Below are 20294 nucleotides of genomic sequence, written 5' to 3' on the forward strand. Positions count from 1 at the left end.
AAATGGTATCTTTTTCTTGAGTGTCTCTTCAGTTTGTTCATTTCTAGCATATAGAAACATTACTGACTTATGTGCATTAACCTTGTATCCTGCTACTTTGCTAAATTTATTAGCTCTAGTAGCTGTATCGTCGATTTCTCAGGGTTTTCTAGATATAAGATCATATCATCTGCAAACAATGACAGTTTTACTTCTTCTTTTCCAATTTGGATGCCTTTTATTTCTTTGTCTTGCCGGATTGCCCTGGCTAGCACTTCCAGCACAATGTTGAATAACAGTGGTGACAGCGGGCATCCTTGTCTTGTTCCTGATCTTAGAAGGAAGGCTTTCAGTCTCTCACCATTGAGTACTATGCTGGCTGTGGGTTTTTCATATATGCTCTTTATCATGTTGAGGAAGTTTCCTTCAATTCCTACCTTTTGAAGTGTTTTTATCAAAAACGGATGTTGGATTTTGTCAAATGCTTTTTCAGCATCTATTGAGATGATCAATTGATTTTTCCCTTTTGACTTGTTAATGTGTTGTAATACATTGATTGATTTTCTTATGTTGAACCATCCTTGCATGCCTGGAATAAACCCCACTTGGTCATGGGTGTATGATTTTTTTAATGTGTCTTTGGATTCGATTTGCAAGTATTTTGTTGAGGATTTTTGCATCTATATTCATTAGGGAGATTGGCCGGTAGTTTTCCTTTTTTGTAACATCTTTGCCTGGTTTTGGTATTAGATTGATGTTAGCTTCATAAAATGAGTTAGGTAGTGTTCCATTTTATTCAATGTTTTGAAAGAGTTTGAGTAAGATTGGTGTCAGTTCTTTCTGGAAAGTTTGGTAGAATTCCCCTGTGAAGCCATCTGGCCCTGGGCATTTATTTGTTGGAAGATTTTTGATGACTGATTGGATCTCTTTGCTTGTGATGGGTTGGTTGAGGTCTTCTATTTCTTCTCTGGTCAGTCTAGGTTGTTCATATGTTTCCAGGAAATTGTCCATTTCCTCTACATTATCCAGTTTGTTGCCATACAGTTGTTCATAGTATCCTCTTATAATTTTTTTAATTTCTTCAGGATCTGCAGTTATGTCACCTTTTTAATTCATTATTTTGTTTATATGGGTCTTCTCTCTTTTTGATTTTGTCAGTGTAGCTAGGGGCTTGTCAATCTTGTTGATCTTCTCAAAGAACCAACTTTTGGTGATATTTATCCTCTCTATTGTTTTTTTGTTCTCTATGTCATTTATTTCTGCTTTAATACTTGTTATTTCTTGTCTTGTATTTGGTTTAGGATTGGTTTGCTGTTCATTTTCTAGCTTCTTCAGTTGATCCATTAGTTCTTTGATTTTGGCTCTTTCTTCCTTTTTAATATATGCGTTTAGTGCTATAAATTTCCCCCTTAGGACTGCTTTTGCTGCATCCCATAGGTTTTGGTATGTTGTGTTCTCATTTTCATTCGTCTCTATATATTTAGCAATTTCTCTTGCTATTTCTTCTTTAACCCACTGATTGTTTAGGAGTGTGTTGTTTAACCTCCAGGTATTTGTGAATTTTCTAAGTCTCTGATGGTTATTGACTTCTAATTGTATTCCATTGTGGTCAGAGAATGTGCTTTGAATAATTTCAATCTTTTTAAATTTATTGAGGCTTGTTTTATGTCCCAGCATATGATCTATTCTGGAGAAAGTTCCATGAGCACTAGAAAAGTATGTGTATCCTGGTGATTTGGGATGTAATGTCCTGTATATGTCTGTTAAATCTAATTCATTTATCAGATTGTTTAGGTTTTCAATTTCCTTATTGGTCTTCTGTCTGGTTGATCTATCTATAGGAGAGAGTGATGTGTTGAAGTCTCCCACAATTATTGTGGAAACATCAATTGCTTCCTTTAGTTTTGCCAGTGTTTCTCTCATGTATTTTGTGGCACCTTGGTTGGGTGCATAGACATTTACGATTGTTATTTCTTCTTGCTGAATTGCCCCTTTTATTAGTACGTAGTGGCCTTCTTTGTCTCTCAAAACATCCCTGCATTTGAAGTCTATTTTATCTGAGATTAATATTGCTACACCTGCTTTCTTTTGGCTGTAGCTTGCATGAAATATTTTTTTCCATCCTTTCACTTTCAGTTTCTTTGTGTCCCTGTGTCTAAGATGAGTCTCTTGTATGCAACATATTGATGGTTCATTTTTTTTGATCCATTCTGTGAATCTATATCTTTTAATTGGGGAGTTTAATCCATTTACATTCAACGTTATAACCGTGAAGGCATTTCTTGAATCAGCCATCTTATCCTTTGGTTTATGTTTGTCATATTTTTCCCCTCTGTCTATTAATATCCTTTATTGTACCCATACTGAATCTCTTTAGTACTGAACCTTTCCCCAAGTCTCTCTGTCCTTTCTTTGTTTCTCTGTCTGTAGGGCTCCCTTGAGTATCTCCAGTAGGGCAGGTCTCTTGTTAGCAAATTCTCTCAGCATTTGTTTGTCTGTGAAAAATTTAAGCTCTCCCTCAAATTTGAAGGAGAGCTTTGCTGGATAAAGTATTCTTGGCTGGAAATTTTTCTCACTCAGAATTTTAAATAGATCGTGCCACTGCCTTCTTGCCTCCATGGTGGCTGCTGAGTAGTCACTACTTAGTCTTATGCTGTTCCTTTGTATGTGGTGAATTGCTTTTCTCTTGCTGCTTTCAGAACTTGCTCCTTCTCTTCTGTGTTTGACAGTGTGATCAGTATATGTCTCGGAGTGGGTTTATTTGGATTTATTCTATTTGGAGTTCGCTGAGCATTTATGATTTGTGTATTTATGTTGTTTAGAAGATTTGGGAAGTTTTCCCCAACAATTTCTTTGAATACTCTTCCTAGACCTTTACCCTTTTCTTCCCCTTCTGGGACACCAATGAGTCTTATATTTGGATGTTTCATATTATCTATCATATCCCTGAGGTCCATTTCGATTTTTTCAATTTTTTTCCCCATTCTTTCTTTTATGCTTTCATTTTCCATTCTGTCATCTTCGAGGTCACTGATTCGTTGTTCAACTTCCTCTAGTCTTGTGCTATGAGTGTCCAGAATATTTTTAATTTGGTCAACAGTTTCTTTAATTTCCATAAGGTCATCCATTTTTTTATTTAGTCTTGCAATGTCTTCTTTATGCTCTTCTAGGGTCTTCTTGATTTCCTTTATCTCCCGTACTATGGTCTCATTGTTCATCTTTAGTTCTTTGAGTAGCTGCTCTAGGTGCTGTGTCTCTTCTGATCTTTTGATTTGAGTGCTTGGGCTTGGGTTATCCATATCGTCTGGTTTTTTCATATGCTTTATAATTTTCTGTTGTTTTTGGCCTCGTGGCATTTGCTGAACTTGATAGGGCTCTTTTAGGATTTGTAGACCAATTGAAGTGCTTATCTCTAATTTATCAGATCTACAGCTTCATGGAGTACACTTTCTCTAACTAACCAGCAGGTGGCGTCCACGAGCCACCTGTTCTCCACAAGCCAGTTCTCCCCTGCTTAGCCTTTTTGGTGAGTGGGGGAGTGAGTCTTGTGGGGTCCAATTGGTGTACCAAGCTTGCGTGTGTAGTTGGTGTTGCCTGCCCTGTATATGGGGCGTGTTTCTGGGCAGTCAGGGAGGGGGGGGGTGGCTCTAACAATCAAATCTCCCTGGTGATCCTAGAGTTTTAAAGCTGCTGCAATAGTCTAATCCTTCAGTTCAGTCCTGCCACAGTTTGTCTCTGCCACTGACCCACAAGTCCTTGGTATTGGCGTATGGCTCCTGAGACTTGCAAGTGGGCCCCTCTTCCAGGCCGTGCACCCCAGGTCCTCTGTTGAGGGATGACTGTGCTATGTCACAGGTGAGTGCCGTCCCCTCAGGGCAGTTCTGGGCTGCTGGGCTGTGTAGGGAGGCTCCCAGTCTGCTGAAATGATGGCTGAATGGGGCTTTGTTAATTCACACTGCTCTACCTTCCCAACTCTGGGACAATCAGCTGAGGTTGCAGGGAAGGCTAATGTCCACGCCCAGTTTTGTGGTGTGTGCCTGTTATTTGAAGCACTTCCGTCACACTGGGTTGTCTGGGGCAGTTCTGGGCTATGGGGCTGGCGATGGGCAGGAGTGTTTCCTGTCCACCAGGATGATGGCTGTGAGTGGACACCCCCCTTTTCTTGGGAAGTTGTGGTGTTTAGTGAATTCTCTCAGCCACTGGATTATTGCGTTTTGTCTCAGAGCTCTCCTAGTTCTGCTCTTGACTTGACCTGCCCAAATAGTAAGTCTTTGAAGCTTTCTGTATTGGGCTTCTTAGAGTAATTGTTTTAGAAAAAGAAAAAAGGATTAAAAAAAAAAAAAAAAAAAAGGGCCCTCCTCAGAGATCTAATGGGTTATTGAAATGCTAAGAGACAAAGCAACCAGGGCCATTAAGGAAAGGTCCACAGGGCAGAGAGATCAGCTTTTCTTCGGGATTTGCCTATGTGCCTCAGGGCCCTTCCCCTTTCTATGTTCACCAGAACTCCAAAAATCCTCAGCTTTTATTTTGGAGTTTTTCGTGTTGTTTTTTTTCTATGTCTGTCTCCTCTCTGCTGGGCTGGCTGCTCTCAGATTCTCTGGTGTCTGGTCTCAGTCTATCTATGTTTGGAGTTTGGATCAGTAGAATGAGTTTCCGATAAGGGCTGCCACTGCAGTTCTCCCTTCTCCTTCCCGGAGCTGACAGCCCCTCCTCCCCCGGGACTGAGCCTGGCAGGGAGGGGCGCGGGTCCCCTGGCCGCAAAAACTTAGATTTCGCTGATCTCAGCAGTTCCACGTTTTCATGAGTGTTGTATGAAGTATGCCCAAAGTCAGATTGCTCTGTGGTGTCCAGTCCACGCAGTTCCTGGTTTTCTACCTACTTTCCTGGAGGAGTAACTAAAACATACAGCTCACCAGTCTGCCATCTTGCCCCGCCCAATCTAATCTTTTCTTTGTACATTTCCATCAGGTACACTGCCAATGAGCAGTAATATTTTGATAGGAATCTTTTATTCTGAGCAATAGATCTCAACACTAGGCTTAGAATATTCAGTAAATCATGTTGTAAACAGATGTGCTGTCATCAAGGCTTTGTTATTCCATTTATAGAGCACAGGCAGAGTTGACTTAGTATAATTTTTAAGGGCCCTACGATTTTCAGAATGGTAAATGAACATTGGCTTCAACTTAAAGTCACTAGCAGCATTTAGCCTCTAACAAGAAAACCAGCCAGTCCTTTGAAGCTAGGTATTGACCTCTCTTGCTATGGAAGTCCTAGATGGCATCTTCTTCCAATATAAAGCTGTTTCACCTACACTGAAAAATACCTTTTATTTAGCATAGCGACCTTCATCACTTATGTTAGATTTTTTTGGATAACCTGTTGCAGCTTCTACATCAGCACCTGCTGCTTCACCTTGTACTTTTATGTAATAGAGACAGCTTCTTTCTTTAAACCTTAAGAATCAACCTGTGCTACCTTCAAACTTTTCTTCTGCAGCTTCCTCACCTTTCTCAGTCTTGAATTGAAGAGAGTTATGGCCTTGCTCTGGATTCAGATTTGGCTTAAGGGAATGTTGTGGCTGCTGTATTTTACAGACATACTTGGTTGAATCTTTCCAGACCACTAAAACTTGCTCCATATTAGCAATAAAGCTGTTTCACCTTCTTACCATTTGTGTGTTCACTGGAGTAGTATTTTTAATTTTCTCCAAGAGCATTTCCTTTGCATTCACAACTTGGCGAACTGTTTGACGCAAGAGGCCAAGCTTTCAAGTCCATGTTGGCTTTCGGCATGCCTTCCTCATTAAGCTTAATCATTTCTAGTTTTTGATTGAAAGTTAGAGGCATACAACTCTCCCTTTTACTTTAACACTTAGAGACTACTGTAGGGTTATTAACTGGCCTAATCTCAATGTTATTGTGTCTCAGCATATAGGGAGGCCCGAGGAGGGGTAGAGATGGAACAGTCAATCAGTGGAGCAGTCAGAAAACACAAAACATTTACTGATTAAGTTCTGCTACCTTATTTGGGTGTGGTATGTGGTGCTCCAAAAGAATTATAATACTAACATCAAAGATCACCTATCAAAGATCAACTGTAACAGATTTAACAGCAATGAAAAAGTTTGAAATAATGCAAGAATTAACAAAATGTCACACAGAGACATGAAGTGAGCACATGCTATTGGAAAAATGACACTGATAGGCTTGCAGGGTTGCCACCAATTTTCAATTTGTAAAATATGCATTATGTGTGAAGCACAATAAAGGAAAGCAGAATGGGATATATTCAACCAGGTATGTCTGTAAAACACAGCAGCAATCAAACAGAAATAACACACCAGAAATGATTAGAAAAAGAGACAGAACTATCAGTCAAGGAGGATTCTGTAGAAATAACATTAGATGGTACAGATAAATAAAATAAATAAACTTTAATTAAAAAATGAGAAAATTGAGAAGTTTAATCTTTTAACTTTGATGATAAAGAGGTCCCTGTACACCTTCATGAAAGTTGTTTCTTGAATAGTAAGGAAATTAAAGAATAGAGGGTGAAATAAACTAGCTTTCAATAGTCCAAAAACAGAAAAAGAAGAGACACAGTAAATACATGAAATACTTGCAAGTTTAAAAGTAAAAAGATAGTCTGATGATTATATAATAATGTAGATTCCAAGGGGCGACAGTGTGATTGTGAAAACCTTGTGGATCACACTCTCTTTATCTAGTGTATGGATGGATGAGTAGAAAAATGGGGATAAAAACTAAACGACAAATAGGGTGGGATGGGGGGATGGTTTGGGTATTCTTTTTTGCTTTTATTTTTTATTCTTATTCCGATTCTTTCTGATGTAAGGAAAATGTTCAGAAATAGATTGTGGTGATGAATGCATAACTGTGATTGTACTGTGAACAGTTGATTGTATACCATGGATGACTGTATGGTATGTGAATATATTTCAATAAAACTGAATTAAAAAAAAAAGCAGTCTGAGATAAATCAGAAATTGGAGAAGCAATTATCATGTTAAGTTCTTAAAGACAAAGCAGATATCATCAGGCATAACCAGTGTGAGGTTCCAGAAAACAATAATTCTCTCATGAAGGAAAGGGCAGGAAGAGGGGACTTGGGATAGAAAAGGTCAAAGGCCAACTGAAAAATAATACGTTCAGGGATGCAGTAAAAACAGGATACATTTTAGGTGATATGTACTTACACAAAGAAATGTGACACAAATTAATCTTTAATATAAATTATTAAAGCCTCCTTAATGCTACTAAAAATAAATAGATGAACTTCTGGTTAAACATGCAGGTTGAGCACATGCAATTATCTCTGTTCCTCTTGAAACCTCACTAAAATGAGAATAAAGGAACAAAAAAAGGACAAAAATAATGGCAGAAGAGATAATACGAGAGAAGAGATTTGACAAAGTTTGGAAGATGGAAAGGAAATAGATAAATGGCAAACTCTTTAGCACAGCTTAGAATCTGAAACCAAAGCAATGGGATAAAGCCATTCCCAGAAATAGGAAATGCACAAAACAGCTACTGCTGAACGTGGGGGTATGATGGGGCTGAAAACAGGATTAGATGTATCAGGAGCAGTTTGAATCCTAAAACCCCTTTATAACTTGCAAAGTTGAGACTGTCCCTCATCCATCAGAGCAACAGCTGGAGGGCTTGTTCCCTGAGGACGCTGACCAGAAAGTTTTATCTGGACGTTGCAGGCAGCTGAAAATAGGGGTCAAGCAAATGCACTAAAAACAGAGAGGTTTCTACTGCTGAGTTCCAACAACAATGTGCAACAGAAATACTAACTGCAATATTTCCCTCTAGGGAAACTGAGGAAAGACCGATAGACATTGACATTTGGGGATACTCCAAAAAAAGTTGGGACAGCCAGTGCACTACCTTAAGGAGGAGCCCACTGAATCAAGAGCTTCTAATAAGCATTTTAGTGCCTCACTTTCAAACTTGAAAGGACAGTCAACAGTTAGCATTCATTTGAGGACTACATCTTACACAAAAGGCAGAGCCTAGAACGAATTAGTCACTTCTGCTATAACACTGTTTTGAAAACACAGTTTATTCCGATGCAATCTATACAAAAATGAACAATTTGAGCATGATAGGAACTTTGTGTTTGGCTATGAATAATTTTGTCTATGAGAAACACTAGGTGAATTCATAACACTGTATCAAAGCTGCATGGGAATATATGAAATGCACAAACCTCAAATAGCTAACAGCTATCTCAGCTCATCATGCATGTTAGGAGACACACCCATCCACATCTGGTCCTAGAACTTTCCTTGTGATTTCAGATAACCTTCATTCTACCACTTCACAATAACATACAAACTGCAATCCTTCTGATATCCACATCCACAAGCAAACTTCAGGTCTTCTTCAAGATAAAGTGCCATATTTATTGTAGTATTTATGTATTTCTTAACCCTTCAGCAAATGCTGTTTTTATTAGGTTCCTGTTTTCTTTGTAATGTAATCCTGACAAAGCTTTTGTGGTATGCGCCTAACCCCAGTTTTTCCCATAAGTCCTTTTAAATGAGCATTTTTGCATAGAGCAGTGATTTTTAGGAATGCGTATGACGCATTATAGCAGAAATGACTGTACTGAAAAAGGAACGAGGAGCAAACAAAGAAAATGCTGGAAGCAGAAGACGACTTCAAATTAGTTCATTAATAATCCTCAGAGAGGTAAGAGAATAGATTACATTAAAAAATAGGAATATGATGCAATTAAAATAAGACAATTTAGAGAACACTGGAATTTTAGAAATTAAATATACAACAGCAGAAATAAATAAAAAGTTAGGTGGAAAGATAAAGTTGAGGAATTCTCCCCAAAGCAGAATATAAAAACAAACAATTAAATGAACACTGAAATTCAAAGTAAGAGAATTAGAGTATCAATATAGGTGAACTGATATCCAAATAATAATAGTTTCAGGGAAAAAAAATAGAAAGACTATTATCAAAGAAACAATAACACGAAAATTTCATAGAATTGAAGGACGTGTTTCCAGCATGAAAAGGGCTCACTGTACTGCCCAATGAAAGAAAAAAAAAAAAGGAGTCATACCAAGGTACATCATCATTAAATTTCAGAACCCTCACATAAAGAAAAGATTCTAAAAGCTTCCAGAGATAAAACAACAGATCACACATAAAGAACTAGGGATCAGAATGGCATTGGATTCCTCAGTAGCAACATTAGAAGCTAGGAAACAATGATTTCCAACCTGGAATGCAATATCCAGCTAATTAATCAAGTATGAAAAGAGAATTTTTAGACATGCGAAGTCTCAAAATATTTTCCTCTCACTCATCTCTTTTCAGGAAATTATTAGAAGATGTGACTCACTAAAATGAGAGAGCAAACCATGGGTGGGAAGACATGGGATCCAGGAAACAGGCTATACAAAACAGGAGAGAGGCAAAGAAATTTCCAGGGTGATGCTAAAAGGAAGTTCAGGGTGACAGGTGAAAAGCAGGCCCAGAAATAAGAAATCCAAATTGGAGCAGAAAGATGAATGATTACAAAAAAGCTGCTAGATACCTGATGAGCTTGAACATATGGGGAAAAGTTTCACATACGTATCAGAAAGTGAATTTTTGGTATAAGGAAGTTAAGCAAATGAAAAAACAAAACAACCTAGGGGAAGCAAAATATAAAGGAAAGGACATATAATTATAGTATTACAGTATTACAGGGGATTAGTGAATAATATTAACACAATCAAGAAAATATCAATAACATATTATTAAATCCCAAATTGGTGATACAACAATATTGAGGAGATATGAGGGGACAAAGGGTGTATGTGTCTGGGTGTATGTATGTGTGGAGGGAGGACAGTAGTTTATACTACATAGGAGATAATGTCTAAAACTGAAAAATCAAGAAATAATAGTATATAGAAATATGGTAGTAAATAATGGAAGAAATAGGTTAAGATTTAAAAATGGCAAACAGGAATTAGAGGTGGGAGAAAAGGTGGGCTATGTTTTGTATAACAAAGCCTTGTAATATTTTCTTTTTTAGTCTATCTATATATAGTGTTTGATAAAATAACAAATTAGAAAAACAAAACCAAAGCATAATTTTCACCTGTCCAAGCTCTTCATTCAGATCTGAAGTATTGACTTGAGCTTTCTGATCTGATTCTTCATGATAGAGATCAAGATCCCAGCCAATAAAAAATGATCCAAGAAATTTCTGCATTTCAACAGTCACATATAATGAAATTGGAATGATGAAATTGTACAGTACCAAAAAAGCAAGGAAGTCTGAAATAAATCTCAGAATCTAGGAAAAAAGAAAAGATTGTTTGATAAGAAAAAAATGTCTGAGAATTTCTTCAGCATTATTAAAAAAATTATCAGAGAATTTCATGTTCAAGTTAAAAACACCACCAAATATATTCTAAGGCAGAATAATCCCATGAATTAAAATTCATCAATTTAATTGTCTTTTTAACATTACAGTTCTTTTAGTTATTTTATTGCGCATTAGAATCTTGATCAAAGTAAAGGAAGAGAAGATTAAATTCACATTATTTAATTTGTTATTTTTTGAAAGCTAATAAAAACCCTAGTGCAACTGAAACAATCTTTGGCAAAATTATAACTTCTGGAGTATATTTATCCATTTTACTCCCACTTTTCAAAATCACAGATAATTGACTGTAACTTTAAAAATTATAAAATAATCCCTAGACTAAAATTGTTAGAAATGAAAACTTTGATTACAGATTATACAGGAATAGCCTACTTCAATTACCTAGCAGCACCACATTCCAGCATGCATTTTGTGAAAGGTAAATTGTGAATGATCCTGAAAATACAGCCCTGTGATTATCTGCTTTGTGTTCTCTTGAGATCCAAATCTGTCTTACAATATTTATAATTTAATGTAAAATAAAATTTGGAAAACATTTACTTACCAAAATTGAAGTTTAAATTCTCTTAGAGGTCTATATTTAATCAGCATAAAAATTTATATGACATAATTTTTATATTACTTCATACTATCACTAGGCTGACAAAGACTCCTTGAATTATACAAACAGAATTGAAAATAAACTTGGTCTTTCATTTGTTTATGAAAAGTTATAGTAAATGGAATTTTAAAAATGAACTTGTAGTACTGAAATGGAATGCAAATATAGACTGATTTAAATTTTTGTGAACTCTTGTAACTATTTAAGTCATGCTGTTTACTCTTCAGTTGCAATATCATTTCATCGCACTTCAGTTTCAATGGCTTCAGGAGATCACAGTGGTCCCTCTTAGCAGAATTTACTACCAAAGCATTAACTGTGCCAAAGAATAAAATTTCCTTTACAGCAGAATCAAGAACACCATAAAATACCTTACTACTATTTCTCTGATGTTCTGTTTTTTGGTTATACCAAGGTTCATCCCATTTTTCTTCAGCTTGCCAAGAATATTTCAAAATAGTACTGATGATGGCTTCAGAAATAAGGATTATTAGATAAATTATCAAAAATGTATTCATTGACCTGAAGTGAAAAGAGAATATAAAATTTATTAGTTATGTGTTGTTATATTTATTTGCTTTGAAGTTAATACAAAACATTAATTGGGATGTTAAAATATATGAGGTATTACTGTGGCTATTTTAAAGGACACAGTCTTTGTTCCCAAGAAATGACCATTCCATAGAACAAAAGAATCAATTACACTAGCAACGAAAGAACCAATACATACAGATTGCAAGCCTGACTATTTATTAGAGCTATGCTAATATCCAAAATGCTTATAGTAAATGACAGTTTGGGTGAGTTGTTTTTTCATATGTAATTATTCTGAGATTTTTATGTTTTCAAGATGCATCTAATTATAAGGATAGAAGTAACTAACATTTGTATAACATTAAACTTTTACAAAACCTCTATCGCATCCATTATCTAATCTTTATAAAAACCATGTGAAGAAAAGATTATTATACTTTTTTTACTGACGAAGAAACTAAAACCCAAAAATTGTTTTGTAAATTTCCCAGGGTCACACAAGTCAGGAATTGATGTTAGAATCCCTCTTCTCTTTACTAGTAGGTAAACTTACTATTTTAAGTATAAGAAACAAAAATTTTTGAAATAATTAAAGCAACTTTTTGTCATGAAAAAATTTAAAAATACACAAAATAAACAGAATGGTATAATGAACCCCCATGCAGTCCACAAATTTTGAGGAAAAATATAGCCTTTGTAAAATTCTTAGATAGAAAAATGCCTTGACTAACATTTTTTACCCCGAGGCCCTACACAATTTAACCTTATCTTAACTACGCAACAATTTGATAATCCAGTATCCTCCGACTCAAACTGTACACTATAGTAGGAGTGGGTGAGGAGTGAGGTGCACAAGGAAGGAAGGAATGTGTTTGGTTACCATGTGCTAGGCATGGTGTGGAGCACTTCACCTAGAGCACCTCACCTACTTCCCCCAATCAGGCTCAGATGAATCAGGTATTGCTCACATTTTTTACAGAGGAGAACACTTGGTATAAAGGAATTAAATAACTGGTCCAAGGCCACATAGTTAATAAATAGGGGAATCTGAAGTTCAAATCTACATCTGTCTGATTCCAAATTCTGACCTTTTCCACTAAACTAATCATGTCTTCTTATTATCCTCCCACAGAATGTCTGCCTTATTTTCATCTTTCTGTTTTGGCTCATGTGTTTTGCACATTGGACCTACTTTCCTTTTGCCTATATTATTATCCCTATTTTTCAAAGTTTAACTCAAAAGCCATCTTCTTCCTGAAGTCAGTCCTAATTACTTTAGTTTATATTCAACTTCTCTTATTCAAACTTAAATAACTTTACTATTATCTAATTTTTTATTGTGTATTAGTTTTAACTTCCAACTTGATTGAAAACTCCAAAAGGAGAAGAATCATATTTCAGAAAACCTAGCACAATAATACATCCATAAGAAATATTCAATAAATATTTCTTTACTAGAGTTTTTCCAGGCAGAAATCAGTCAATAGCTTCAAAGCCCATTAACAGTTTGTGAAAAAGACTTTCAGAGTTGAGACATGGTTTCTGATGAGAAATTGGCACTGAGTATTACTGGGCTCCTTTGTACACAATGTGTTGCTTTCCTCTTGCAGCTTTCAGTTCTCTCTCCTTGTCCTTGGTTTTCAATACTTTGATTACTATGTTTCTGGGAATGATTCTCTACAAGTTTACAGTTTTTGGGGTCTGTTAGCCTTGTTAAATGAGCATATTCAAGTCTTCTGTTGAAATTTTCTGCCATTATTTCTTTGAATATTCCTTCTGTCCCTTTCTCTCTTTCTCCGCCTTCTGGGACTCCCAAAATGTGTATAATGAATGCATGATGGTGTCCTACAGTTCTCTTGGGCTCTGTTCACGTTTTTTTTTCATTCTGCTCCTCAGCCTGAACCATTTCAATTGTCTTGTCTTCAAGTTCACTGATTTTTTCTTCTGCTACCCTAAATCTGCTGTTGAAACCCTCTAGGAAATTTTTCATTTCAGTTATGGTGGTTGTGCCAGTTTGAATGTATTGTGCCCCCCAAACGCCATTATCTTTGATGTAGTCTTGTGGGGCAGACATTTTGGTGCTGATTAGATTTGCTTGGAATGTGCCCCACCCAGCTGTGGGTGATGACTCTGAAGAGATATTCCCATGCAGGCATGGCCCCACCCATTCAGGGTGGGCCTTGATCAGTGCAGCCATATAAATGAGCTGACTCAAAGAGAAGGAACTCAGTGCAGCTGTGAGTGACGTTTTGAAGAGGAGCAAGCTTGCTAGAGAGTAACATCCTGGGAGAAAGCCATTTTGAAATCAGAACTTTGGAGCAGACGCCAGCCACGTGCCTTCCCAGCTAACAGAGGTTTTCCGGACGCCACTGGCCATCCTCAGTGAAGGTATCCGATTACTGACGTGTTACCTTGGATATTTTATGGCCTTAAGACTGTAACTGTGTAGCCAAATAAACCCCCTTTTTATAAAAGCCAATCCATCTCTGGTGTTTTGCATTCCAGCAGCATTAGCAAACTAAAACAGTGGCCTTCAACTTCAGTATTTCTGTTTGGCTTCTACTCTTTATTGAGATTTCGTATTATTCATGCACTGTTTTCCTGAAATCTTTTAGTTGTCTTCTACCATTTTACCATTACACAGTAGTATCTATTTATTTATTATTATTTTTTGGTTGTTATAGCCCATAAGTCTTTCTCTCATTTTTGTTGTGGTACTATATATACAACAGACAATTTGCCATTTTAACCACTTTTAAGTGTACAGTTCAGTAGCATTACTTACATTTACAATGTTGTGCTACCATCAACACCATCTATTATCAAAACACTTTCATTACTCAAAACACAAACCATACTCATTAAGCAATAACTCCCCATTCTACCCATCTCCCCAGCCTCTGATAACCTCTAATAGACTTTCTGTCTCTATGAATTTGCTTATTCTAGATATTTCACATAAGTGGAATCATACAATATTTGTCCTTCTATGTCCGGCTTCTTCACTTAAGCTTAATGTTTTCATGGTTCATCCATGTTGTAACATGTATCCGAATGTTGTGGCATCATTCTTTTAAGACTGAATAATATTCCTTTGTACATATATAGCACATTTAGTTTATCCATTCATCTATTGATAGACATGGGTTGTTTCCATCTTTTGGCTATTGTGAATAATGCTACTACGCACACTGGGGTACACATATCTATCTGTCCCTTACTCCAATTTTTTTGGGTATTGTGCTGGTCTGTACATATATATTATGTCCCCCAGAAAAAGCCATATTATTTAATGCATTCTTGTGGGGGCAGATGTGGATTGGGTTGGAATCTATTGGTTCAGTGTCTATGGAAATGTGACCCACCCAATTGCAGGTGATAACTCTGATTGGATAATTTCCATGGAGGTGTGGCCCTGCCCATTCAGCATGGGCCTTGTTTAGTTTACTGGAGCACTATATAAGCTCAGACAGAAGGAGTTCATAGGGAGCTGGAGCTCAGACAGACATTTTGAAGACGGTCATTGGAAGCTGATGCAGACATTTTGGAGAATGCTATTTTGAAACGCAACCTGGGAGCAAGCAGACACCAGCCAGGTGCCTTCCCAGCCAAGAGAGGTTTTCCGGATGCCAATGGCCTTTCTCCAGTGAAGGTACTCTTTGTTGATGGGAGACTTTATGGCCTTAAGACTTTAACTATGTAACCAAATAAACCCTCTTTTATAAAAGCCAATCCATTTCTGGTGTTTTGCATTCCAACAGCATTAGCAAACTGGAACAGGTATGTACCTAGGAGTGGAATTCCTGGGTCATATGATAATTCTATATTTAACTTTTGGGGGAACTGCCAAACTGTTTTCCATAGCAGCTACACCATTTTACATTCCCATCAACAAAGCACAAGGATTCCAATTTTTCCACATCCTTGCATTTCCCTAACAATGTTGAGCATCTTTTCATGTGTTCATTGGCAATCTATATATCTTCTTTGAAGAAATGTCTATTCAAGTCCTTGGCCCATTTTTAAATTAGGTTTGCCTTTTTGTTGTTGAATTGTAAGAGAGAATTCTTTATATATTCTGGATATTAAATCCTTGTCAGATATATGATTTCTGAATATTTTCTCTCATTTTGTAGGATGTCTTTTCACTTTCTTTATAATTTCCTTTGATAAATAAAAGTTTTTAATTTTGATGATGTCCAATTTATCTTTTTTTTTTCATTTGTTGCTCATGAGTTTTGGTGTCATAGGTATTTACTTTTAAGACATTAATTAGCACTTACTACATAAATTGTATGTATGCAAAATATAGGACATGACACATGTACACAAAAATTTTAGACACTATACCTATCCTCAAGGATATTATCTTTTGTTGACTTGATATATATATGTATATTTTATACACACATATAGTATTCATACATTTATGAATAATACATATATCCATAACTCTATTTATACGTAAATAAATAAAAATTTTAAAAAAAAGTTTCCTTACTTTTCTACTGCAGATCGTTTCTGTGACTTGCTCTTGTAATTTAATGCCATCTTAGTTTCCATTCCGGTGTATATAGCAACACCTGTAAAACAAACAAAACAAAATTATCTTTCAAAATTATCCTCCAGTATATTTCACAAGAGGGAAACACACTCACTAGCATAAAAGGATCTAAAAAAACATATTGTTTGATAGTTGTTATAATTTGGCTTTTCTTTAAGTTTTCTCAAAGTTTTTAAAAGGATTTCAAGTCCAATTTTGGGAAACCCAATCATTCAACCTGCTGGATAAGAGAGAGTATAGGGGTTCTGTTTCTGAGTTATAATTGAGATATCTGAATAAAAGAGATACTATTTGAGTTGGAATTGATGGAGGGAAAAAGACACAAGGAAGCTCACTATAGATGGATTAAACAGGGTTAGTAAAGACAAAAATGGCAAAGCACTTCTGTTAGGTTGTAACAGAGGATGGGGGTCAGGGTGTGGAAGGCCAAAAATACCAGAATCTGGAGTCTGGATTTCACTCCATAAGCAATTGGAGAGATGATATGGAAGTCTGTCAGAGTTAAATAAAGGAAACACAAGGAAAGTGCTATTTTTAATGTTTGTGCCTATGTGAATGACTCTGAGATGAGTGACAATGGCAATAATATGAGGACTAAAACTGGGGAGTTAAAGAAATTAGGTTAAGACCAGCCTTATAAAAAACTCTGGAGTTAGACCTTGGTCTGAATGCTAGTTGCCGCTTAATTTTCCCATATTTAAGGGGGAAAATATACCTCAGAGTTATGGTAAGGTTTACATAAAAAATTAGAAAAGTGCCTAGAAACAGGCAGATGATCAGTAAGTGGTCGTTCCCACCCCTAAATAGTAAGATTTGAGAAACAGTATAGGCCTCATCATGACCTCTTCCTGAAGATTTGTCCTAGCATTTTCACCACCAGACTTATTCATTTAAGCCAGAGGTTATCACTTAAATGGAAAAGGGGTACAAAAATGTCAGAAACGTGAGCTATCAGCCAGATTGATATAATAGGGAGAGGTGGTGCTGAGGCAAACAAGAATAAACAGACCCATCTAAAGGAATTCAGTACCTAGTAGTGTGCAAACCTTGGACCCCTGCTGTAAAGTAAATAGGAATGAAGGTATTAATGCAGACAGATATGTGATATACATGTTAAACACAGTGTTATATGAGAGGATCTAAGAACCCTAGGGTTTTCCCTGGCTTCTGCCATCAGAATTATTATGAATTTTTAAAAACTGTGATAAAATACAGATAACATAAAAATTACCATTTTAACCATTTCAAAGTACACAACTGAATGGCATTTAGTACGCTCACAATGTTATGCAACCATTACCACTGTCTAATTCAAGAATATTTCCATCGCTCCAAAAAGAAACCCCCATTCTCCCTCCTCCCAATCCCTGCAACCACTAACCTACTTTCTGACTCTTTGAATTTACCTATTCTGGATATTTCATACAAAAGGAATAAAAAATATGTTGCCCTTTTATGTTTGGGCTTCTTTCACTCAGCATGTTTTCACAGTTCATTCATGGTGCAACATTCATCAATATTTCATTACTTGTTATGGCTGAATAATACTTCATTATATGGATATATCACACTTTATCCATTCATCAGTTGACAGACATTTGGGTTAGTTCCACCCTTTGGCTATTGTGAATAGTGCTCCTATGAATGTTCTTATACAAGTTTTTGTTTGAACACCTGCTTTCAAATCTTTTGAATATATACCAAGGAATGGAAGTGCTTGGTCATATGATATTTCAATGTTAAACTTATTTATTGAGGAACTGCCAAACTGTTTCCCACAGTGACTATACTATTTTGTATTAGGATTCCAATTTCTGCACATCCTTACAACACTTGCTATTTTCTGTGTGTGTGTGTGTGTGTGTGTGTGTGTGTGTGTGTGTGTTTAACATCTGGATTCCTTTACCAGGGAGTTTGACATTGATTAATGAGATAGAGTTCAGGTAACAGGAAAGAGGAGAATGAGGAACAGGGTCCCAAAAGCTCTAGAAAGCCAGTGAGTAATCTAAGCCAGTCAGGATACAAGGGCCATTCCTGAAATGGGAAGAGCTAGTTGAGAGATAACAGTTAACATCAACTTCACTATTTGCCTAGAGTTGACTCTGTACATAGTGAATTAATTTAATCTCCAAGGCAACAGCACTATTTATTCATCCTTTCAATCCAGTCAGTATGTTTCAACAGTATCTGGCACACAGAGTTAAAAAAAAATTGTTGAATGAATTAATACATGAATGAATGAGCCAGAAATTTTATTAATCCAACCTAAGAATAATCATAATGGGACTACAGAGGTGGCTTCTTGAACCATGGTGCCAGATTATATTAATTCCTATGACAACTACTAAAAGAGCTAAAATTATTTCTTAGAACTAAGTTTCACAAGTATCCACATAGACAGGAGAAAGCTTTTAATCTACTACTTGAAAACTGAGGTCAGAAACAAAGGATACAACTCAAATCTACAATAACACATAAACTTTGTAAGAAAATTATCACATAACATTTAATAAAGTAATAAATTGTCTCAAAAGGTGACAAATAATGTGTTTTTTAAAATACTTCATACAAAGCATCAACATTAATCTTATAATGAAAATTTTTAAAATATGTACAAACCAAAAATTTCTTTTGTGTTTTTTAATCTGGCTCCACGAAGTAAAAGACTCTCTGGCCCCAGGGGTCTAGGAAAAAAACAACAAAAATCACTGAATATTATTAAAAATTCAATTCAATTCTAAAGTGGCATCTTCAGCAGAAGGCTCTTGAGCTATAACTACAACACTGCTTTTGTATCAAATCAAAATCCCAGCAACTCTAAGGCTGCCTAGGCCAGTCAAAATGTTAGTTACTTTAACAAGTTATCTGCCTTAGCATATCAGTAACTTTAAGATTAGTGGCTCAGAAATAAGATTATGCCTGCAAATAATCTCACAAAATGAGCAGTTTCAAAATTTTTAAACATAAAATAAAAGATTAAGCAATGATTTAAAATTTTTAGCAGACGAAACAATTTTTAAAAATTTTAGCAACAATAATAAACAGTTTGGAAGGGAAAATACAGACTTAAAATGCAATGTAAACATAAAATGTAGCAAGATTTGTATATAGATGCATGAGTTCTGCACAGTTAAAATTAAGATAGATTACAAAACATAATGTATAAAATGAGTTAGTACTTTTTCTAGGCAAGATTGCACAGTATATATTGGCTACTTGCATTGCATACTTCTTGGAGCACTGGTCTTCTTGCTGGCTGTTTGAGTTTCTCTCCATAAAGGAGATATAAAACTAGAAGGAATAACTAGAAAGGAAATTTTATCTTCTTAGTGATAGCAAAATGATAAGTTTTTGTTATGGATAAGTAAAAAGCCTTTATTTTATTGATATTCGTCATGCTTTTCTGAAACATACACAGTTATTTATATCTAAGAGAATCTGAACCAATTATGTCTGAAAACCCAACTACTACAAAAAATGCAATCAATCATGGATGCGTGCTTGGAAGATGGTTAACAAGAATAGCACACTCTAAAGATACTGCAGAATTAATATGGCAACTAACTATGCAAGAGCCATAAAAATAGCTGTTTCATTTGGAGTTGGTTGCAAAAATGAACAGAAATATTCAGAGCTCACATCAGCATATAAAATTGGGATACAATGATAGAAAGGTTCAGATTAAAAGATAGTTCATCTGTTCACTCAGGTTGCTTCAGCAAAGAACATGGTTCAATATTTAACCACTGAAGCTGCTAAGGTAATTTAACAGATATTTTTCCTTCACCAACCACAATATCTTAATGCAATTCAGACTATGGATCCACATTTTCTACTATGTTACCATAGAAATCAAAATAAAACCAATCACTCAGTAGTTACTGCTGAGTAGTTAAACCAGTTACTCAGCAGCAGTCCTACGTACAAAGATATTGATGCAAAGTTTCTTAAGTTCCTATGTTAGCGTTTATTAAAAAAGTTACTCGGTAATAATGAATGTCATTTTTGGTGGCTTGTCTTGAAGATTTCATAAAAAATGCTCAAGCAGGCAGCCAGTATAAAGTGAACATTTTCCCAGAAAAGAGGTGGAATGCCAATTTGATTAGAAATTTATGCCAAATGATTCTGAAGTAAAGATTTACACTTGTATTTATATTCGTTAAACATAATATAAAACATTTTTTTGTA

At 35.8% G+C, this 20294-nt stretch overlaps 1 protein-coding gene across 5 annotated transcripts in view; it reads right to left on the bottom strand.

Annotated features, from left to right (window-relative positions):
• Positions 1–20294, bottom strand: part of ATP11B (ATPase phospholipid transporting 11B (putative)) — a 165966-nt gene that overhangs the window by 67691 nt on the left and 77981 nt on the right. For 4 of the 5 annotated variants that reach the window (XM_037839789.1, XM_037839793.1, XM_037839800.1 and 1 more), the window contains 4 exons: positions 18726–18790; positions 16044–16125; positions 11380–11530; positions 10117–10314 (listed from right to left, as the gene is read on the bottom strand). In XM_037839789.1, the coding sequence (XP_037695717.1) occupies positions 10117–10314; positions 11380–11530; positions 16044–16125; positions 18726–18790 (496 nt within the window). Of the gene's footprint in view, positions 1–10116; positions 10315–11379; positions 11531–16043; positions 16126–18725; positions 18791–19335; positions 19411–20294 lie in introns of all 5 variants that reach the window. The other variant, XM_037839806.1, reaches the window with a different exon arrangement.

The sequence above is a fragment of the Choloepus didactylus genome, chromosome 1, assembly GCF_015220235.1.
Source record: "Choloepus didactylus isolate mChoDid1 chromosome 1, mChoDid1.pri, whole genome shotgun sequence".
Lineage (NCBI taxonomy): Eukaryota > Metazoa > Chordata > Mammalia > Pilosa > Megalonychidae > Choloepus > Choloepus didactylus.